Raw genomic sequence first — 24,820 nt, forward strand, 5'->3', positions numbered from 1 at the left:
AGTCTCCTAGTCCCTGCCATTGAAAAACATCCCCACAGCATGATGCTGGCACCACCATGCTTCATCATAGGGATGGTGCCAGGTTTCCTCCAGACATGACGCTTGGCATTGGCTTCGGGACAAGTAATTTGTAAATAAGAATTTGTTCTTATCTGACTTGCCTCGTTAAATAAAGGTTAAATAAAAAATATAAATAAAAAAGCACCAACAGCCCAAGTGCTGAAAAAAAGGTGTTTGCGAGGAATGTCCAGAATATTTGTGTCTCATTCGTTAAACCGGTGAAGACAGTTGTGACTGGATTGATGTCTCTAATATCCCTAGCAAATTGATGTTGATCATCTGTGGTAGTCTGCTTGATTTACAGCAGGGAGTCGTTAGATTTAACAGAGGAAGCATCAAGGTAATGAGTTCATGTCTTCGTATGCTTTGAGCAGAGCCCCACCTGTTTTGCATGTTATTTTGACATTAATGTGTCACATATCAGTTTGCAAACAATGTAAAAAATTTTTTTTTAAAAACAGTTAATAAAGCTGCATACAAACATGGTTTCTTTTGCCTTCTTGAGTAAGGCAGCTCCAAAATACAGGCATGTCAGCCTAGTTCAGTGCTTACTGTGGTGGTGGGGTAGCCGGTGGAAAATATGGAGTGTAGGGGTTGGTAATGTTCTCTAGTTGCGCCGTGATTGGCTCAGTGTTCTGTCACTCATGGGGAGACTACGTCACTGCAAAATCTACAGGTAGAGTTTGAAAATTCTTTGGGTGCTGTCAGAGAGTTAGTACATTACAAGTGCCCATCCAAGAAGGCTCAAGGTCATTGTCCACAGATAAAATGACGTCAAATCACGTTATATCTACCATAGCTTTGATTGGACTGATCATGTCAACATCATACTTTCAAAATCTTAGCTAGCAATCTAGACAAGCAGTCATAATGAATCACATCGACAATCTACTGGCAAATCCTTTTCAATAATATGAAGAGAAATTATAGATAAAAAAGTATTGGTGCTCATCGGCCATTGGACATAAACTTTACACAAGTTGGAAATCGCAAATTCAACAATGAGTGGCTAACTGCAAGCATTGCAAAGCAAATCACTAGCCTGTTATTCAGTGGAGTGGGTGTGTGGTCTAAGTCTGGGTTTAAGGGTCTCTTATCTAAGCTTAAAAGGATAAACATTCAACACCATGAGCAATAGTCATGCTGTCAATCTAGCATAACTTCTGCCGCGTTCAATACAACTGGAAACTCCGAACTGGGAAATCGCAGACCTCAGTGAGTTCAAGACAACTGGGAACTCTGGGGGGAAAAAACGAGCTCCGACTGGTAAAATGTGTTTTGAACGGTCATGCAACTCGGAAACTCTGCCTCTTTCTAGAGCTCCAACCGGAAGATAACGGACGTTATGATCAACCTTGTTTTTTTGCCCGAGTTCCCAGTTGTCTTGAATGCACCATAAATTCAGAGAACACCAGACTTTTATGACAAAATGTGCCTACAAGGAGGACTGCCGCGCAACCTTCCTGTTCAAGTGAGCACAGCACAACAAAGTGAGTCCAAAAATGTATTGTATATTGCTGTATAAATGACGTAATATGCCAGGGAGATATGTATACTATAATTTGGTCCCTTTCCCCGTCATAATTTAGCCTACGGTTCTGACTTGGTGTACAGGGAAAAAACTGTAAGAACGGCCCATGTTCCGAATTCTGTCGCTGTATATTTCAAAAGTGCTGAACAAATAGTTAGATTGACTACATCTGTCCTAGATCGCTCATTAATGTCTTAATCGAAATAACAGATTGTCTCATCCCCTCGTCATCCACTAATGCCATAGTTTGTTAATCTCAATTGTCAGTAGAAACCACATACAATGGTCTCCAAAATTACTGGCAATGCACAAACAATTCTTAAACAAATATAAACAATATAATTATAGAGATAAATACAAAATACCAACATGTGAGAAATACTGTACTTTATTAATGTTTCAATGGAACCAGCCAAAATAATTTATTGATTTAATTAAAAATCATTGTCCTCCAAATCAAGGTTTCACAATTAATGGCACCCTTAAATATTATTGTAAATAACATCTACCAAAATTAAACCACAAATTAAATTCCACTTATTTAAGTTGATCTAAGTCTTAAGGAACTATATTGAGCCATTACATCACTTCCTGTTTCACTAGGGTATAGAAATGAGGTAACACACATGCAATATCCCGCTGTCATCCAACACCATGAAGAAAACAAAAGAACTAACAGTTCAAAAGAGACAGACGGTTGTAGACCTTCATAAACCTGGTAATGGCTACAAACGATTGAATATACCACTGAGCACTGTCAGGGCAATTATTAGAAAATTCAAAAGATATGGAACAGTTGAAAACCTCATGGGTAGAGGAGGCAAATGCATTTTGCCCCCCAGGATAGGGAGAAGGATGGTGAGAGAAGCAACAAAATCCCCAAGAACCACTGTGAAAGAATTGCAGGCCTTTGTGGCGTCTTGGGGTCACCAGGTTTCAAAATGCACCATCAGACGCCACCTCCACATCCACAGGCTCTTTGGAAGGGTTGCCAGAAGAAAGCCCTTTCTGACCCCAAGACACAGACGCAAGCGCTTGGAGTTTGCCAAACATCATTTAAATTATGACTGGAAGAAGGTGCTCTGGTCAGATGAGACCAAATTGAACGTTTTGGTCAGATACAGCATCGGCATGTTTGGCGTCGAAACAGAGATGCATACAAGGAGAAGCACCTCATACCCACAGTGAAATATGGAGGGGGGTTAGTGATGTTTTGGGGCTGTTTTAATTCCAGAGGTCCAGGGGCACTGGTTAAGATTGATGGCATAATGAATTCTACCAAGTATCAGGCAATTTTGGCTGACAATCTGGTTGCCTCTGCCAGAAGGCTGGGACTTGGCCGTAGGTGGTCTTTCCAACAAGACAATGACCCAAAACATACCTCAAGATCCACACAGAAATGGTTCTGTGACAACAAAATCAATGCTCTGCCATGGCCATCTCTGTCGCCAGGCCTCAATCCAATCGAAAACCTGTGGGCTGAGTGGAAGAGGGCAGTTGATAAGCGCAAACCCAAGAATGTGAAGGATCTTGAAAGGATCTGCATAGAGGAATGGTCCAAAATCTCTCCAAATGTGTTCCTTAACCTTGTCAAACATTACAGGAAAAGACACCATGCTGTTATCCTTGCCAGAGGTGGTTGCACTAAGTACTAAATGAGGAGTGCCAATAATTATGAAACCTTGATTTTGATTAAATTGATTTTGTATTAAATAATTTAATGATTTTGGTTGGTTCCATTGAAACATTAATAAAGTACAGTATTTCTCACATGTTGGTATTTTGAGTTTATCTCTATAATTATATTGTTTATATTTTTTAAAGTATTGTTTGTGCATTGCCAGTCAGGGGTGCCAGTAATTTTGGAGCCCACTGTATGTTTAAGCAAGTCAGCCATGTTTTTTAAAGGCAGTAAATGAGGTTGAATTAACTGTTTAGCTCCCAGACAAGGCTCCGCTGATAGCCAGGTGTAGCAGTAGTAAGGATTTACTCCATGGTGCTGGAAAGAAATCTTTGCTGTTGGGACAGCTTTATGTAGGCCCTAACAGTTTGTGGGCACCGTTTGTCAGCATATAGTGCAATTAATGTATTGTTTAATGTTGTGGCTTTGGTGGCATGCATAAAGAAAATGTGGGGGAGTTTGCCTCACCAAGATTTACATGCTAAAATCACCACTGTTCTGGATATAATGACATAGCCTAGTGGGCTTCTTCATAATATGATCTGGTAATAAAACATGATAAATACATTTCGGTTTCCATGTTACACTGCAAAGGGGTTTGTAGTAGCCAAATTTAATTTGATGTTCAGAAATTCAAGTACTGGAATAGGCCTACCTTGAAATTCAGACATTTCCTCAATTTGGTGCTTGAAAAGTCCTTGTAATTATTCTAGCCGATGTCTAAGTTCTCCTGCTCCCTTATAATTATCCGTAATTTCATTTTTGATCCGTTTTTGTGAGATGTGGCCACTCGCTTGTTTCCCACCACTTCAATTGACTTGTCTTGTTGCGCTAATCTGTTGTGGTCAAACCACGTGCGGTTATAACGCTGAACGACAGTCAGATCAGACCCTGGTGAGGACAACGAGCACACAGAGGAGCTTCTCTTACATGGTTTCTGACAGTTCTGAAAGTTAGTATAGTCCTGTGTTGCTGTAAGTGGAGTTACAGGCCAATTTGCATTTTCCTCTAAGTACACGTGGAACTGCATAAAAATATTTTTTAAATGTATTTTTAAATATCACATCCACAATGTCACACATTGGCCCCACTATTTATAGGAAGACCCATACAGTATGTATATACCTTAGAGACATAGATATTACAAGTAACAATGACTTTCAAAACAGGACTAAGATTGAATCGTGCTACACCGGCTCCGATGCTTTCAAACTATTACAGGCTACAAAGGGAAGCACAGCCGCAAGCTTCCCAGTGACACGAGCTAAATAAATTCTATGCTTGCTTCGAGGCAAGCAACACTGAAGCATGCGTAAGAGCATCAGCTGTTCCGGACGACTGTGTATCACGCTCTCCGTAGCAGATGTCAGTAAGACCTTTAAACAGGTCAACATTCACAAGGCTACAGGGCCAAACGGATTACCAGGATGTGCCGACCAACTGGCAAGGGTCTTTACTGACATTTTCAACCTGTCCCTGATTGAGTCTGTAATACCAACATGTTTCAAGCAGACCACCACAGTCCCTGTTCCCAAGAACACTAAGGTAGGCTGCCTAAATGACTACCCGACCCGTAGCACTCATGTCTGTAGCCATGAAGTGCTTTGAAAGGCTGGTCATGGCTCACATCAACACCATTATCCCAGAATCCCTAGACCCACTCCAATTTAAATACCGCCTCATCATCCACAGATGATGCAATCTCTATTGCACTCCACACTGCCCTTTCCCACCTGGACAAAAGGAACACCTATGTGAGAATGCTATTAATTGATAACAGCTCAGCGTTCAACACCATAGTGCCCTCAAAGCTCATCACTAAGCTAAGGACCCTGTGACACAACTCCCTCTGCAACTGGATCCTGGACTTCCTGGTGATAAGGGTAGGTAACAACATCTGATCATCAACACAGTCACCTCCTGTACTCCCTGTTCACTCATGTCTGCATGGCCTGGCACAACTCCATCACTCCACCTACCACAAGAGTGGTAGGCATGATCACCGACAACAAAGAGACAGCCTATAGGGGAAGTCGTCAAAGACCTGGCCGTGTGGTGCCAGGTTAACAACCTCTCCCTCAACATGATCAAGACAGAGATGATGATTGTGGACAACAAGAAAAGGAGGATAGAGCATGCCCCCATTCTCATCGATGGGGCTGTAGTGGAGCAGGTTGAGAGCTGCAAGTTCCTTGGTGGCCACATCACCAAACTTTCATGGTCCAAACAAACCAAGACAGTTGTGAAGATGGCATGACAAAGCCTATTCCCCCTCAGGAGACTGAAAAGATTTGGCATGGGTCCTCAGATCCTCAAAATGTTCTACAGCTGCACCATCGAGAGCATCCTGACTGGTTGCATCACTGCCTGGTATGACAACTGCTCGGCCTCCGACCGCAAGGCACTACAGAGAGTAGTGCGTACAGCCCAGTACATCACTGGGGCCAAGCATCCTGCCATTCAGGACCTCTATACCAGGCGGTGTCAGAGGAAGGCCCTAAGCCACCCTAGTCATAGACTGTTCTCTCTGCTAACCCACAGCAACCTGTACCGGAGGCTACAAGTCTAGGTCCAAAAAGCTTTTTAACGGCTTCTACCACCAAGCCATAAGACTCCTGAACAGCTAATCAAATGGCTACCAAGACTATTTGCATTGTCCCCCCCACACCTTTACGCTGCTGCCACTGTGTTTATTATCTATGAATTGCCACTTTAACTCTACCTAGAGTACATATTAACTCAATTACCTCGACTAACCAGTACCCACTGTATATAGCCTCGCTACTGTTATTTTACTGCTGATCTTTTATTTTTTTACTTCTTAAAACTGCTTTGTTGGTTAAGGGCTTGTAAGTAAGCATTTCACTAAGTTTTACACCTGTTGTATTTGGCGCATGTGACAAATACAATTTGATTTTATTCATTGAAGAATAGTTTATAGTGATATCGCATGATCTTGCTCCCACTATTTACTTTGCTTTATTGTATACATCTTTCCAAGCTTGGAAAAATGGAAAACATTAACAATAATCAAATCTGGCCATGGGAGCCCAGTGGGAGAGAAAATTCTGCAGCCTCCCAATGTCCTCAGCCCTGACACAGCAGAAATAGCATCGCCACAGCCATGATTCAAACTGTGGGGACAGCCGGTGAGGACTTACCCCGGCTAGGTGATGTTCCTGCCAATTAATTAATTAATTAACTGACTGACTGACTGACACACACACACACACACACGCACGCACGCACGCACGCACGCACGCACACGCACACGACTTCCCCAGCAGCGTGGGCACAATGACGTAATCTCTCGCTCGCTCTATTCAACGTTGAATCATCATGTCCTCTCTTCCGCTCACATAATGAAATGTCTTTCTACTTCTGTCATAGGCACAAGTAGTCAAAGTCATGGTTCTGTATGGGCGTTTTAATGAAAAGGCTTATTGTGTGTGGGTGGACAAGATAATGGGGTGCATCTTTTCAATCAGAACCAAGGCCAACATAACCATTACAGGCCCAGTTCAGTGGACAATATCTGAAATGGAATAGCCAAGAATAAACAGGGTGAATTTTCTACATTGTGACCACGGCCTACATAAAGAAACTAAGACAAATTGTCTCCCATGTAGGCCTACACAATTCTGAAGCCAAACCACTGGCATCTTGTGTGTAACTAGGACTGTATACATCTGGGCCATGTACCTCCATATGTTCCCTCAAACTGAGAGCACAGTAAACAGGGAGTATTTAAAAAAAATAATGTATACATGTTTTGTTTTTGCTCAATCTTATTGGGTGGGCTTGTGTCCACCCATGCCTACGTCTCTGGAGGAAATGGTTGTACAAATTCAACTGGGTCTGGTCCACAGAATTACTGACTCCACCCCCAGATACCTACCTATCTAATTATTATATTAGAGATGTACACCTGTCTAATACCAGTGCCAGACTCTGATATTGTTTCAAACTCCTTCCTGTATACCCGCTCAGTGGAGGGGAACACAACCACAACTCAAAGCAATAAAGCATTATTTTAAAAAGAATATGGCTGGCTGATGACTGAACCATAGGCTCATGGGAGCTCAGTAGCGAGTCTGACTTTTGTAGGACCACTTTTGTCAGTGATTATATAATTATTCAACCACGCCCTTTAAGACACCTGCCTTAATCTTGCCAAAAGGAACACAATGGAAGTAGCTCATGGACTTTTTTTATGCATGTCCTGTCTGTATATGTACTTTTCAAATTGCAAATAAACTCAAATAATCCCAAACTCCTCATGCCAGGCAAGATAAATAATGCCACCTCAAGTATTGACTTATTCCACCCAGGTCTGCACTCATTACTATCCAGTTTTGGGAATTCATTTAATCAAAATCATTGAGTACATGTTTAGATAACTGTTGAAGTGATTGACAACAAGCTCTTATAAGGGTGCAAAATTCAGAACATTTTACAATGATCATTCTCAATGCTCACTGGCATTTGTAACGACAAGATGGCGGTCGGGCAAGTGGACAATTCTTTAAAGACAAATAACACGTGACCACAACCAGTTCTTTTCAATGTTTATTTTCAATGCAAATTCTTAAGGCAAATATAAAATGGGTGGGGGAAAAAGGAAAACTGATGCATTGTTTTATCAACATTGTTTCCATTTCATGCATCTCAAACATGACTTCTAATCAACATGATGGATAGCCAAACAGTAAAACTACATTTTCTAATTCCTGCCAGTTGAACTCCTTAGACTAAGCATCGTCAGGTTTGTCCGAAGGTGGGCCACAGGGCTGCAGCATCTTCTCCATGAGATTGAAGCGCACACGGGCTTTGCTCTCATTCTCAGCAACAGAGAAGTAATTCAGCAGGTCAAAGTGACCCATATATGAACAGTATGAGTCCCGATGTTGGTTCACCAACCATTCCCACTTGCTGGTGTCCGCATGGCCTGTTCCAATGTATTTAGATTGAAGATGCTCCAACTGGCTGTGAATGTTGTAGCGGTCTGTCATCTTCAGGCAAATGTCTACACAAGGAAGGAAAATAATGTCAGTGCATGTAGCTATTAGTTGGCCAATGTTACCTGGCAATTGCTGGTGTCCTGACCTTTTAGCAATAGCTTGCTGATTAGTTCAGGAAATATTTGTAATGTGCATTGTATGGCCAGAATGTTGAATAAACTGTCATTTGAACATACTCCGCCGGTTGTCCATCTGGCATTATGTCTTTGGAAATGTAAGAAAATATTCACAGGAAAGTATTGTTAAACTTTTACTGCCATTGTGATTTATATCACCTGACATGCAAGAAGAAAAAACAAACATGTAAACCCCTGCATGAGCTCTACTAGTACGCATACATTACATGCATTTCGCCTACATTGTGGGTTAGAGTAGAGTACCGCTTCCTCCTGAGTTGGCTCACGTCAAGCTCGGACCCAGGACCTCTGCCTTGCTAGCATAAGTGACCGCCCTCCTGAATCGTCATACTAGTCGCGGCACGCGAAAAACTATCGGACGCAACTGGGGACACTTTATGGGTTTCACACATCCCCATGTGCTAAATGCACATGTGATCAACAAACCGTCAGAGCCACGCACAGACACACGTTTTGAAGTCGATGTAATAACTTTCCTGTGGATATTGTCTGAAATTTCCAATTACATAATAATGACAACCAACAACCAGGCAAGATAGTTACGAATATTTCAATGGAAGAGGCAAACCTAATCACCAAGCTATTGCTATTAGCTAGGTCACGAAGCCGGCAAACCTGGAAATAGGTTTGAAGACCAAAGCAGGATTAATGAGGCTGAACAACTACAAATAACTAACGTTAACTATTAATTTTCTGGTACATTACGAAATATCAACTTATGTCTTTTTGGTTGTTTAGTCAATGAGAATGCCCATTTCAAGATTAGTTAACGTTATATTCCAAAAATATATACGTTATTTCTGAACATTTAGGAAAGTTAGTTAGCTTGTTAAGTCATTGAGACTGCTTTGGCATTAACATTAGGCTGGACAATAGAACGAGACTAAATGTACCCAAGGCGGCAAAAGAACGTTGGCTAACATGGAACACTAGCGCGAGCCCATAGCAGATGAATGGTAACGAACGTTCACAGAGTCTGTTTTGACTGGAGTGATGCTTAGAATTTCATTTCGCCTAAATGGCACAAATGTATCCCTTTTTATTTTACCACTACAATATATTCGTCGGACGAAACAGGGGGGAAAAAAACTCGAAAGTAGGGGGAAAATGATTTACATAATTATAAAAGAGGAGATTCTCGAGATTAAAATGGCGTCTGATTTAAACAATCCAAATATACACATTGCGAGATAGTTGGAGAATTAGACAGACATGCCGAGTTCGAGTCATTTTGTTGTTTACATTTTAACTATAAACAACGTGAGCGGTCTCATTGTCAACAATAGCGAATCAGGCATTGTGGAGTAGAACACTAAACTGGGAATATAACGTTCGGAAGGCGAGTTGGTGCTCAATGTAACTAATAGAGGATGAAAATGCCATAAAATAAGGCCTGCTTTTTCGTGATTACTTCAAAACGACGGCAAACAGATGGGAAATATGGTCATATTATAAAACTGGGCTCCACGGCGGATGCAATGATATAGTTATCAGAAAAAAAGCGTTGTTAGAAATGTAATGTCCAGCCTAGTAACATACCCCTAGAAATCCTGGTTGTTTACTAGCTGCTAGTAGTGCTAGCAAGCTAGGCCTAGAACCGATAGGATCACATTGCCACATGATTTCACGGTGTGCCGTTTAAACACGGGCGACTTTTTAATCACACCAATTAGTGAGTAACAAGTAGTTAACTCTAACAAGTTAAAGTATTATTTGAAATTAAACTGACTATTGTTTAAGCTCCGGCGAGTGAAGCTAGCTAATGTTAGCTAAGCATTATTCCAAGTTAGCAATCGTTTTCGAAAATAACCAAATATCTTTAGCTTCTGTATTCAGTTTGATTAGAATCTGCTATAAGGTTTCTTACTCAGAACCAAGACCTTTGTTCAAATGTGTACGACGACGTTGATTATTTCAGGTCGGAGTCATTCGCCGAGGAAACGGAAAGGTATCGGAACGTCCTGTACGTGTAACATAGAATAATGTCTGGTGGGAAACAAAGCCTGCCTCATAGAGTTCATCTATTCGTATGTAATTCATGACCACCATTTATTTTTACTAACGTGATCATTATTGTTTCGATGCACGCATTAATTTGTTCAATTGAACATTGATTGAAATCAATCCAATTGCGTGTATTGCATAACAATCATACGTATTGTAATGGTGTAAAAATGATACAGTTGTAATATAGAATGTAATATAATATCTAATCACATACAGGTCTAGATATTACAAAAACAATTTTTAAAACGTCCTTGTGAATGTGAACCAATATCGTATTTCATTGAACAGGGAGTATCCATAAGTAGTATTGATTTGTGCTGGTCTGTATTTAATCCTAATTCATATTTCATCACGTGCAAAGTTCTCCCTTTTCTGGTCCATCTAATTGTCCACTGTCCGTAAAGTCTCTGATACCTAACTGTTACAAGCCAATAGAGGAAGGTCAATTGGGCATTAATCTCCTGTAAACTGTGGGAACAGTTTACATCTATATGTAATGAATATTGATGCAAAAAGCTCCAACGTTGATATTTATGAGGATAACTCATCTGACAGAGGGAACTGTTTCTTCAATAGTTATCACAGTAACATAAGGTTTACCTTTCAGAAGGCCGGTGTGATTCAATTATATAATTGTTTATGGGGGGGGGAGGGGGGGTGGGTAGATCAGCTTTAATATTGCAGATAGATTGCAGCTTCTGTCAATGTAATTGTCTGCATCATTTCCAATCATCCATATATATTTTAAAATACATGTTTTCCTTTATTATTTTCCCCTAACCCTACCATCCCTCCCCTAATTGCAGTAACTAATGGACAACAACACTTATGCTTCTACTTCCAGCTTAGACATACTATATGCATTTTACCTGACACAGTATATTTTACAATATTTATATTTTGTTTGTTTTTAGTCACATCCTTCAGCTCCACTCAACCCCTCCCATCTATCTCTGAACCCCTTCCAGTTTTGATTTATATTTCCCATATATTTTTTAAACTGTGCTGTTTCACAAAAGTTCTGAACCTTTCTATTCTCATAGATTCTACATATTGTAAATAAAAAATAAACATGTTTGCTAAGAGTATAATTATATTATTGATTGATTGACTATGACGTTTTAAATCACCCAGCAGTGCTATTTGCAGAGCGGGACATAACTGGGCAGGTGGTCTGGGGGTCATCACATTTTTGTGGGCATCTAAAGCAGATTTCCTGCATAAGAGATTATTAAATATGTTTAAGTGATTGATAAGACTGAACTAGATCCATGATAATTCAATAATCAATATTGTGTTGCACCTTTAACCAATAGCCTAATAAATGAACAACTCTTACAAATAAAATACAAAGACAACTTTTGATTGTCTCTAAGACATTCTCTATATCAAATTTCAGCCAGACCACCCAGCCAACCTGAGCCGCCTACACGCCTGATCCCCCCACCAGTCTAGTCAATAACTCAACTCTCTCGCTAAAACAATGTCCTTTTTTTATGTCTCAATGGAAAGGTTTGGAAAACAAAAGTTGAATGAAAACACACACACACCAACACATTAACACACAGAAACAGTACACCCTCCAAATACTGTAATTCATATCATAGGCATAATAGTACTGTCAATCTTTTTTTACTTGCACACAAAATAGCTGGGTCACCCTGTCCTGCCCCTAGGGGTCCACGGCCCCCCAGCACCCCAACCCAACACACCCCACTCAGCTTTAGGATCTTAGTGAAACATTAATGATTGCTTTTAGGTGTGTTAGGCCAAGGCCAGAGTGACAACAGTACAGCAGACCCCCAGGGCCAGGGCTGAGCAGCCCAGCAGATAGGGATTGCCTAAATCTCTCCTACTGTGGGCATGTTTTCAATATAGACTCCCTTTGTCATTCACTATTCCATATAAGGCCTCCAGACCTTATGAAAGTTGCACAGTATACCCTTAATCTTAAAACAAATCTAGTGATTCTGTACATAACTTGACATTTCTTCCATACATTGTGGGAGGATAACCAACCTTCCAATTAATGGCAATGCATTTATTAGCCACTAGAAATGCTAGGTTACACAGTTTCTTCTGATAACAGTCTCCAGTATCAACTGGATCATCAATTTCCAAGGAAACAAAAACAGGGAGAAGGAAGAATCTGTAGATATGCTGAGATAAAAGAACATACTCTGCCAGAATTCAGCCAACCTTCACAAGAGCACAACATATGCAAATATGTCCCCTTTTGTGCTTTAAACATCCAGCAGAATAATAACATTTAATAACACATCATCAATAGCATCTCCCAGGTCTTCCTCACATTTTTGTTTTACAATTTGTAATTGAGAAAAGCCTCTATCAACTCTTGATAACATTTAGAAATCAACTTTGGGAAGTTTGTCAGACTGCCTTAATAAAATAGCATTGTCCAGTGTTTGCTGGATAGAGAGAAAAAGTGTTGTCTCTGCAAAAATTCAACTCACCTCTGTCACGGACTGGTCTTCCCTGGCTGCCTGACTCTGCTGAGACCCCGGTTACCCTGCTCACCTAAAATGAGGCATGACAAATAATTACCTTGGTGTACGTTTATACATTATTTTATCAAATAATATAATCAATGGTTTAATCATTTAAATGACCATTACTCCCAGGTCCCAGACTATAGCTTTAAGCTACTTTCCTGTAGCTACTATAGGTCTACCCATCAATTCAAGATGGAACTTTGTATCATTCACTGAATACACTTCAAAATTCACTCTGTAGACTGGTCTTCCCTGGCTGTCTGACCCTACTCGGACCCCTGTCACCATCTGATCCTGCTAAGAAACAGTGAGCATAGTGTTGTGTACTGACTGCACTAGAGGGCTGCATTCCTGTAGGATGCCTGCGGGTCCGACAGAGATCATTGTGGCGCGGTCTGCATTTTTCATGCTGCAGGTGGGAGTGGGTGGTCAGAGAGACGACTTTGGGATGAAAATATTTTTGTTGTCTCACACGTTATTTTGAAAGGGTCCTCTTTCTGCGTTAGCCTACCTATTGTATTAAAAACACACGTTTTTCTGCATTTTTCACACACTACTTCAATTTACTACTTCAACTTCAGTAGCCTACCTCTCCTAGTTGGGTGTGAGAGTTCAAGTGTTGACTGATATAGCCCCGTAATACAATGTAAGGGCAATGTGAGAATCGCTGGTAATTTAACCTATTAAGTTATTTTTTCACATTTGATATTGCCTATAAGGCACAAAATTGCTAAGACCATGGCTCGCAAGTGAGCTGCGTCACATATGCCTAAAATAACATTGCGGGACTGCGGTTGGGTTTGGCACCAGTTCTTGCGGTGGCAGGTGGGAATGAAGAAATAGGTCCCACAGACCTCTACTGTGCACCATGACAGGGAAGCTGTTTATCACTGCAAGTGGGGTGGCAGGTAGTCTAGTGGTTAGAGTGTTGGGCCAGTAACCAAAAGGTTGGTGGATCGAATCCTCAAGCGGACAAAATCTGTTGTTCTGCCCCTGAACAAGGCAGTTAAGCCACTGTTCCTAGGCCATCATTGTAAATAAGAATTTGTTCTTAACTGACTTGCCTAGTTAAATAAAATGAAATGTAGAGAAATAGCTAGGTAAGCTGACAGCTCAATAACACTACGCTGACTAATACAACTCACATTGCACGGATAAAATATAAATCTTGAATTGTTTGGCCGATGGTTTAATTGAGGCAAAAATGAAAGCCAACTTTTAGCCAGCTCTCTCTCCAACGGTACATCAACTGGCGAAAGCTTGCAAATTTCATTTACTTCTGAAACGTGACAGAACAAAGGTTACAAAACATTTTCATACAAACAACTACTGTTAGATAGTAATATTAGCCACCTCATATCGCCATCCGACAGATAACTAGAGGCTAGAGCTAACCTGGCTGTGGTAGCTACTCACTAGCATAACTTATTCACCTCAGTCGATAGAAGATGAAACATTAGCTAACGTTACATGTCAGTTACAATACTAGCTCAGCACTGCGAATAAACATTAGTTTAGTTTTTTTTCTATTAAGTTAAACAGAAGTTACCTTGCCAGCTACATCAGTCAACTAAAGAGTAGCCAGTTTTTGTTCTGTTTCCTTTTCCAACTCGGTGAAAGAGTGCAACACAAACACACTGAACTATGCTCAACTCTCCCATGCTGGTCCAGCCAGCCTTCCAGCAGCTTTGCCTTCACACAGCCTGTGAGCCTGCTCTGTGGTGTCCGTGTGGTCCTAAATAAATAAACACTCCAAACAGCCTATCCGACCGCTCGGGGTGTCCGCATGGTCCTAAAACACACCATTGCCTCGTTTTGTATCATATTCCAATGATAAAACTGGGGGCGACAAAAATGCAATGTCCCCCCCCGTCCGTCCTCAGTGAAAGTTGCACCCCTGGTTTAGAGCACAGTTACATGATCAATTACTGTAGTCACACAGGTTGTACAACCTTAGCACAATTATATAAACATCACATAAATGTATTGAATGCCATGAAAGTCCTTCATATTCACTTTGCTTATCTGAAAATAGACTATCCAATTAAAATGAGAGAGAGGGGCTTGTGTTGCTCATTCAATGTGTTTTTTTCCCAAGTGCTTATGTTTTCTGCAGTGTCTAAGTGTGCAGTTTTGAGATGGACTGTGTTGCCATAGTAATGAAATATAGGAGGCTTAGAGCAAGACAATGCTAGGTTGAAAATAACCTTGTTATTTTCAACCTAGAAATAATTACAGAACTGTTACCTACATTTTCTCAGATTGGTTGAGCGATGTTCCTCAAACAAGGTGGTTGCTTCAGCTTTAAAATTTTGTAACTATCAAATTGACGTAATGGACTGTCAGTCAATCCATCCATAGGATCCATCGAATTTGGAACTGGTTACATTTCTTTATCCTCATCCTTCAGCTTTATAACAAGCCAGGTGGCTATACTGAATGGCTTGAGGTTTACCATTAACGAAATCCAACAAAGAACAGAATAGGTTGATGTGAGCCAAATCCTGGATGGTTACTTCCAGCCTCCAGACATCAATGGACAGACAAACAAACTGAAGCCTGTCATCTGACACATTCTTTGAGGAACCAAAAGGGATTATTACCCTTTTCACAGATCTTCAGGATAAACACTTAATTCATAAAGACTGAGAAAATCGTATTTCAACCACATGCAACCATTTTTATTTTCTTCTATTTTCTTTGAGCCACTACAACAGCTTGATAGTCAACTGAATTGATCACTCATATCACCTACCACACAGCTCTCAACTCCACAGAGTCTATCTTCTCTCTGTCACACAGGTATTGGCATCCTAATGAAATAAGAGGTTATCAATAGAGCCCACCTCTTCTATTCTGTTAAAATCTGACAGAGTTGGTACTCTGGGATAAGGTCTGAAGCAGACCATGTCATATTAATGGAAGAGCAAGCGTAACAACCTTCATTATCATTCAACTCAACGAAGCTAATCACACTGACAAGTGACAATCAATCCAATCCAAAACGTCCAACCTTAGAAAAATCTATCTAGGCCTAATTCATCATCTTCCTCTAGTCTGAGTTACACTCTGTGTGTGAATGTATTCTTCATGTAAACTGTCATCATGGTGTAAATTGTGAATAAATGTACCTCTTATAAATAGTCATAACCAGAGCCATACATAGCCCTGGTCATAACCATGCATTTATTTCCCTAATGATGGATCTGAATATTTTCTTAATCCAAACACAAAAGCTGACTCCTATTTAATTTCCCTTAGGTATACACTGTAGAACAGCATGTCAGAAACAACAGAGGGACTAAAACGAGAGAGGGACTGGTGAACAGTGTACACGGGGCATGAAATATTTGATTTCAAAGTATCAAATTATAGCTCCTCTAAAGACGGTGGAGGTTCCCTGTCTGGTGATAAAAAGCCTGGCAATAACTGAAAACAGCTGCTGCTTTCTGGGCATCATTTTGTTTCCAGGCTAGCTCTTCTGTAAGGAAGGGAAGAGGAGAGACTGACATCAGACACTGTTCTAGGCTATCTAGAACCTAAAAGCTTTCTTTGGCTGTCCCCATAAGAGAACCCTTATTGGTTCCCGGTTGAACCCTTTTGTGCTCCATGTAGAACCCTTTTGTGCTCCATGTAGAACCCTTTTGTGTTCCATGTAGAACCCATTCCACAGAGGGTTCTACCTGGAACCAAAAAGCGTTCTCCTATGGGGACAGCCGTACTCTGTATTGTTCATTCTTACAAAACTCTGTCTCAAATTGTGCACTTTACATTTTAGTAGATGCTCTTATCCAGAGCAACTTACAGTAGTGAGTGCACACATTTCCATACTAGTACACACCATACAATGTTCACTGTGGCAACATTAAAAGCATCCTCTGTTTTAAGACAAATCTGGAATTTTGTCAAAACGCTTGTGATTACAGAATTGTTCATACAGAAAAATAATGCAACTCTTACAACACAAAGTTAAATATTACACCAGGGATCATCAACTAGATTCATCCATGGGCCTGTTTCTTGTTGAGCGGATGGTCAGGGGCCGGAACATAATTACAAATAATTTGTCAACTGCAAATTGACCGCAAGAAACCCAAACAGATATCATATTTAACTAAATAAAATAATTTAAAACTTTGCTTACATTTGTGACTCACCACCTGGATTCGGTCTTTTGTAACAACATTTTAAATCGTTTTTTTTTACATTACTAAAAGTAGAGACTCAGAGCTACAAAATGGTATATCATACACAGAATTTTTGAGGAACAATGGGAAAGTAATTCTGCTTTGAAAGTTGATACACTTGTAAACTCACTTTTGAGAAAAGGGCCTTTGAAAGTTCTGGTACCTACTGGAGAACTCTGCTTTGTCTACACCTATTAAGCGTTGTTCAGACCCTCTTAAGCCAGCCTCGCCCATCTCTTTAAGGATTCACATGTGAGGTCATATGCTAAACAGTGAGTAGTGTAGTAAAAATTAAGGCTAAAAGTGGTAGCAGCCTACAATAAGGAACATTTTCAGGTTAACAGAAAGTGTCCAGATAAAAATATTTGATAAATATTAGATAACGCTTACCCAGACAGACTTGTCTAGATTGATGGGTCATGTGAAAGAAATGCTATAGCCCCCAGCCACATCCAGTGTACTAAATTGTCATACTTGAGTAAAGCATGAATCATTTCAAATTCCTTATATTAAACCAGACGGCACTATTTTTTTCTCTTATTTTTTTTTATTGACGGATAGCCAGGGGCACACTCCAACACTCAGACATAATTTACAAACCGAGCATTTGTGTTTAGTGAGTCTGCCAGATCAGATGCAGTAGGGATGTTCTCTTGATAAGTGTGTGAATTTGACAATTTTCCTGTCAAAATGTAACAAGTACTTTTGGGTGTCAGGGAAAATGTATGGAGTAAAAAGTACATGATTTTATTTCGAATGTAGTAAAGTAAAAGTAAAAGTTGGCAAAAATATAAGTACTAAAGTAATGTACAGATAGCCCCCAAAAAATACAGTAGTTAGGTAGTACTTTAAAGTATTTTTACATAAGTACTTTTGACCACTGACCAAATGTCTTCACACCAGTACATTAGCATACTTTATATACTATTACACACACACTTATCACATAGTATTCCATACATAAATTAAGGCCATGCAACCTGAGTTGAAACCTGAGTGAGGTGCACATGTACAGTACATAAACAGATGCATGCATTGGACTAGTAACTGGAAGGTTGCAAGTTCAAACCCCTGTGCTGACAAGGTACAAATCTGTTGTTCTGCCCCACTGTTCCTAGGCCATCATTGAAAATAAGAATTTGTTCTTAACTGACTTGCCTGTTAAAATAATAATATATTTATGTGGTGGACACTTGATACGGTCACATGATATTGTTGTGATATGTTACAACCACACATATCAATATTAAGTTTATATATCAATATTTTGCTAAGTCTTACTAAGTGGATGGGTCTCTACAAAAGGTGTAAACAGAACAGCCAAATGGCTACTTGCATAGTAGCAATATCAGAAATAGATAGTGTCAAAAGAAAATAATATACACTATGTACAAGAACAATATCAATAAAAATATCAGTGATATATGAGATAGTTATATTCATAGAATCAGGGGTAAAGTGTTTTTTTTTTTGAGCAGCAACGTATGGCGTGTGTGTTAGGAGAGAGTCATGTGAATAGAGGGGCTGCAGATAGTGCTGATGACTGGTCCGTCAAAACCACGCATGAACAAGGGAATCTATATTCGGAGAGCCTGTTTCTGTCCTGCCCTTGACTTTGGTGCAGGGCATGTGATGTCCATAGCCTCTTCGTCACAAAACTCCCTGATCTTCTCAAAAAGATACATTTGTCTAGCTGTGTCCAGTCCAGGTGGTGCTTGTACAGGTAGACCATCTATCGGAGGAAGGATGTCAGCGTTGCTCAGCAAATGAAACCTGGTCCCCACAGTCCGACTGCTCCTTGGCGACAACAACACCAGGCTCCAGAGCATCGAAGCTGTAAAACAGGGAATAACAACAACAAAAATCAGAAGACATTACAACCCTGCACAACACCTATTCACCTCCCAAATTTAGATAAGAAGAATAACCTCATGCAATACAATGAAAATGATTTTCACCTGAAGTGCTGGTACTGCTTGATCTGTGGCAGCGGCCTGAAGTACGGAGTCAGATGTTGTTACCAGCCATAGCTTCCTACCAGCACCGTACCATCATCCAGTCCAACCAGATGCAGGATGTTGACCCCTGTCACAGTGGTGTCCTTCACAACACCAGCAATCTCAGACAAAGTGTTCACTCTGGTCTGAAGCGCTGCTTGATGAGGCCGAAGCACCATTCGGGGGTAAACTTGGTGTGGCCTGTGATCAGGAAGTGTGTCGGATGTGTGAGAAAAACTCAGAGGTGTCAGAGCTTGGACTGTTGTTCCTGCGTCTACGCAATTTAAACCCATCTTAACTCTTAGGATAGTAAATAAAGTATTGTTATTGAACTTCATTCCCATGATAATGCCCAGAAATAAAGATGGGCATTTTCAACCGATAGAAAGGATTGTGTAATTGACTATATAAATATAAACTTCATTATATGAGAACCCCATGCATAAACATTACGAAATGCAGTCCATTACCCACTGAAATGTGTTGAATTTTCATTCCGTAAGTCATTTGAGCTTGAGAGTAGCAAATACAATCCCATTATTATCATCCACATCATTCAGATTGTTTTTCCATGAGAAAATGTTTAATTCATTTCAAGTACCACATCAGCAGTCTTCACCTGGGATTTGAAATTGTCTCACTTCTTCTCATTTCCAACACTCTTTATTCTCTTCTAATTAGGTTTTCAGAATAGATAACAGCAAATTATATTTCAGTCAGGGTTCTTTGGAAAAATCAAGCTGATTACACTGTTTAGATCATTACTAAACGGTGGCCCTGATTAGGAAAATGGACTGTGTCATATATTATGGAACACACACTATTCACAAATCCACATCATTATGCATATATATAAATGTATTAATTTCCTTAAATAGAATCAAATATAAAGAGGCGATAAGCAAGTTCATGTGAAATCCCAAGTGGGGGTCCAAAGGATGCAGGGTAAACTAGTTGGCACTTATAATTGGTGGTTGTTTTGATATTTAATGGGTATGATTTTCAGGATTGTAATTGTTCAGCACTGTCTGGAACGCCAATCACAAAGGAACATGCAAATCCTATTTATCTTTTACTCTAAAGACACAAAATCAAATGTGTGCTCTGTGAATTGTGACATGTTTGATCCAATAATAAGATAAGTGTCAATTGTAACATATCAAGGCAGTGTTTAACAATTGCAACAGTTATTTAGCCAAGACTTGTTCAATGGGAACCACAAAGACACAAAGTCAATAAAATGAGCCGTCAAATTTAATTTAATGTAATTTTCATAAAAGCTGTAATTTTTAAATTTGCCACTTCCTTTTGGGATAATACAACAAGAAAGAAAAAACACGGTTTTGTCCCTCTGACATCATTGCACGCACGACAGAAAATCAGAATATGTACTACAATTATTTTTACCACACTGCAGGAAGCTCCTCTTATACGTACGTTTCACCTCCATTTCAACACATCCCTTCATTTGTCTCAAAGTCAGCACAATGTAGACCAAACTCATTCGGGAAATGCATAATAGACACCTATTTAACATAAATGAAGAATTAGTGGAGGAAGTCATCAAATTCGTCCACTTATCGGCAACAAGGTCACAAATTTGTGATAGCGCCGACAGAGATGGTCGCCTCGCTTCAAGTCCTTAGGAAACTATGTAGTATTTTGTTTTTTTATGTACTATTTCTTACATTGTTATCCCAAAAAATCTGGAGTCTTATTACATGCAGCCGGGAAGAACTATTGGATATAAGAGCGATGTCAACTTAACAACAGTACGAGCAGGAATACGACTTTCCCAAAGCGGATCCTCTGCTTGGACCACTACCGAGGACAATGGATCTAATCCTAGAAGCCGACCCAAAACATAATCTACCTTGACAACAAGGTAGATGAAATTCGAGCAAGGGTTGCCTTCCAGAGAGACATCAGAGATTGTAACATTCTCTGTTTCACAGAAACATGGCTCTCTCGGGATTTGTTGTTGGAATCGGTTCAGCCACCGGGCTTCTCCATGCATCGCGCTGACAGAGATTAACACCTCTCTGGGAAGAGAAAGGGCAGGGGTGTATGCTTCATGATTAATGACTCATGGTGTAATCATAACAACATACAAGAACTCAAGTCCTTCTGACATAAAATTCCTTGCAATCAAATGCCAGCTATATTACCTCCGAAGAGAATTCTCGTCAGTTATCGTCAGAGCTGTGTACATACCCCCACGAGCAGACACCAAGACAGCCCTCAAGCAAGTTCCCTGGACTCTATGTAAACTATGTAAACTGGAAACCATACATCCTGAGGCTACATTTATTGTAGCCGGGGATTTTAACAAAGCAAATTTGAGAACAAGGTTACCTAAATTCTATCAGCATTTTGATTGCACTATGCGCAGGAGTAATACACTCGATCACTGCTACTCTAACTTCCGCGATGCATACAAAGCCCTCCCCGCTCTCCCTTCGGCAAATCCAACCACAAAGCCATCTTGCTCCTACCGTCTTATAGGCAGAAACCTAAACAGGCTGTACCAGTGACTCAAACCATTCAACTCTGGTCTGAACAATTGGAATCCACGCTTCAAGATTGTTTTGATCACACGGACTGGGATATGTTCCGGTCAGCCTCAGAGAACAATATCGATCTATACGCTGACTCGGTGTGTGAGTTCATAAAGAAGTGCATTGGAGATGTTGTACCCACTGTGACTATTAAAACCTGCCCTAACCAGAAACCGTGGATGTATGGTGGCATTTGCGCAAAACTGAAAGCGCGAACCACCACATTTATCCATGGAAATAGGTCTGGGAATATGGCTGAATATAAACAGTGTAGTTGTTCCCCCCGAAAGGCAATCAAACAAGCGAAGTGCCAGTGCAGGGACAAAGTGGAGTTGCAATTCAATGGCTCAGACACTAGACGTATGTGGCAGGGTCTACAGGAAATCACGGACTATAAAAAGAAAACTAGCCACGTCATGGAAACCAACCCTATGCTTCCAGACAAACTAAACACCTTTTTTGCCCGCTTTGAGGATAATACAGTGCCACCGTCACGGCCCGCTAACAAGGACTGTGCCCCCCATCTTCTTCTCCGTGGCCGACGTGAGTAAAACATTTAAAAGTGTTAACCCTCGCAACGCTGCTGGCCCATTCCTAGCCGCGTCCTCAGAGCATGCGCAGACCAGCTTGCTGGTGTGTTTACGAACATATTCAATCGCTCCATATCCCAATCTGCTGTCCCCACATGCTTCAAGATGGCCATCATTTTTCCTGTACCCAAGAAGGCAAAGATAAGTGAACTAAATGACTACCGCCCCGTAGCACTCACTTCTGTCATCATGAAGTGCTTTGAGACTAGTCAAGGATCATATCACCTCCACCTTACTGGCCACCCTAGACCCACTTCAGTTTGCATACCGCCCTTACAGGTCCACTGACGATGCAATCGCCATCACACTGCACACTGCCCTATCCCATCTTGACAAGAGGAATACCTATGTAAGAATGCTGTTCATTGACTACAGCTCAGCATTCAACACCATAGAACACTCCAAGCTCATTATCAAGCTGGAGGACTGGGTCTCAACCCCACCCTGTGCAATTGGGTTCTGGACTTTCTGAAGGGCAGCCTCCAAGTGGTGAAGGTAGGAAACAACATCTCACTTCGCTGACCCATAACACTGAGGCCACACAAGTGTGCGTGCTCAGCCTCCTCCTGTATTCCAGGTACACACACGACTGCGTGGCCATGCTCGCTTCCAACTCAATCAAGTTTGCAGACAGGCTAACAGTAGTGGGCTTGATTACCAACAACGACGAGACAGCCTACAGGGAGAAGGTGAAGGTACTTGGAGTGTGGTGTCAGGCTCAATGTCAGGGCAGGCAGAAGGGTCTGGCAGGCTGGTACAGAGTCCGGAAAAAAACAGGCAAGGATCAAAACCGGGAAGACTAGAAAAAGAGAATAGAAAACAGGAGCATGGCAAAACCCGCTGGTTGACTTGAAAACATACAAGTCGAACTGGCACAGAGAGACATGAAACACTGGGATAAATACAGTGCCTTGCGAAAGTATTCGGCTCCCTTGAACTTTGCGTCCTTTTGCCACATTTCAGGCTTCAAATATAAAGATATAAAACTGTATTTTTTTGTGAAGAATCAACAACAAGTGGGACACAATCATGAAGTGGAACGACATTTATTGGATATTTCAAACTTTTTTAACAAATCAAAAACTGAAAAATTGGGCGTGCAAAATTATTCAGCCCCCTTAAGTTAATACTTTGTAGCGCCACCTTTTGCTGCGATTACAGCTGTAAGTCGCTTGGGGTATGTCTCTATCAGTTTTGCACATCGAGAGACTGAAATTTTTTCCCATTCCTCCTTGCAAAACAGCTCGAGCTCAGTGAGGTTGGATGGAGAGCATTTGTGAACAGCAGTTTTCAGTTCTTTCCACAGATTCTCAATTGGATTCAGGTCTGGACTTTGACTTGGCCATTCTAACACCTGGATATGTTTATTTTTGAACCATTCCATTGTAGATTTTGCTTTATGTTTTGGATCATTGTCTTGTTGGAAGACAAATCTCTGTCCCAGTCTCAGGTCTTTTGCAGACTCCATCAGGTTTTCTTCCAGAATGGTCCTGTATTTGGCTCCATCCATCTTCCCATCCATTTTAACCATCTTCCCTGTCCCTGCTGAAGAAAAGCAGGCCCAAACCATGATGCTGCCACCACCATGTTTGACAGTGGGGATGGTGTGTTCAGGGTGATGAGCTGTGTTGCTTTTACGCCAAACAACGTTATGTTTTGCATTGTTGCCAAAAAGTTCAATTTTGGGTTCATCTGACCAGAGCACCTTCTTCCACATGTTTGGTGTGTATCCCAGGTGGCTTGTGGCAAACTTTAAACAACACTTTTTATGGATATCTTTAAGAAATGGCTTTCTTCTTGCCACTCTTCCATAAAGGCCAGATTTGTGCAATATACGACTGATTGTTGTCCTATGGACAGAGTCTCCCACCTCAGCTGTAGATCTCTGCAGTTCATCCAGAGTGATCATGGGCCTCTTGGCTGCATCTCTGATCAGTCTTCTCCTTGTATGAGCTGAAAGTTTAGAGGGACGGCCAGGTCTTGGTAGATTTGCAGTGGTCTGATACTCCTTCCATTTCAATATTATCGCTTGCACAGTGCTCCTTGGGATGTTTAAAGCTTGGGAAATCTTTTTGTATCCAAATCCGGCTTTAAACTTCTTCACAACAGTATCTCGGACCTGCCTGGTGTGTTCCTTGTTCTTCATGATGCTCTCTGCGCTTTTAACGGACCTCTGAGACTATCACAGTGCAGGTGCATTTATACGGAGACTTGATTACACACAGGTGGATTGTATTTATCATCATTAGTCATTTAGGTCAACATTGGATCATTCAGAGATCCTCACTGAACTTCTGGAGAGAGTTTGCTGCACTGAAAGTAAAGGGGCTGAATAATTTTGCACGCCCAATTTTTAAGTTTTTGATTGTTAAAAAAGTTTGAAATATCCAATAAATGTCGTTCCACTTCATGATTGTGTCCCACTTGTTGTTGATTCTTCACAAAAAAATACGGTTTTATATCTTTATGTTTGAAACCTGAAATGTGGCAAAAGGTCGCAAAGTTCAAGGGGGCCGAATACTTTCGCAAGGCACTGTA

General features: G+C 40.8%; 1 protein-coding gene across 2 annotated transcripts; it reads right to left on the bottom strand.

Annotated features, from left to right (window-relative positions):
- Window positions 1-7,828: 7,828 nt before the first annotated feature.
- sf3b5 (splicing factor 3b, subunit 5) lies at window positions 7,829-14,617 on the bottom strand. Of its 2 annotated transcripts, XM_024388152.2 has the most exons (3): window positions 14,500-14,617; window positions 12,912-12,975; window positions 7,829-8,298 (listed from the first exon to the last, which is right to left on the bottom strand). In XM_024388152.2, the coding sequence occupies exon 3, from the start codon at window positions 8,282-8,284 to the stop codon at window positions 8,024-8,026; it is 261 nt and encodes an 86-aa protein (XP_024243920.1). In that variant the 5' UTR covers window positions 8,285-8,298; window positions 12,912-12,975; window positions 14,500-14,617; the 3' UTR covers window positions 7,829-8,023. The 2 variants fall into 2 exon arrangements, with proteins under 2 accessions (XP_024243920.1, XP_024243921.1); XM_024388153.1 differs by lacking the exons at window positions 12,912-12,975; window positions 14,500-14,617 and adding an exon at window positions 10,298-10,423.
- Between the last annotated feature and the right edge of the window lie 10,203 nt (window positions 14,618-24,820).

The sequence above is a fragment of the Oncorhynchus tshawytscha genome, linkage group LG25 (genome assembly GCF_018296145.1).
Source record: "Oncorhynchus tshawytscha isolate Ot180627B linkage group LG25, Otsh_v2.0, whole genome shotgun sequence".
Taxonomy (NCBI): Eukaryota; Metazoa; Chordata; class Actinopteri; order Salmoniformes; family Salmonidae; genus Oncorhynchus; species Oncorhynchus tshawytscha.

What these genes read in the sequence shown, in the direction of transcription:
- sf3b5 (XM_024388152.2), bottom strand. Translation starts at nt 8,284, where the DNA reads ATGACAGACCGCTACAACATTCACAGCCAGTTGGAGCATCTTCAATCT.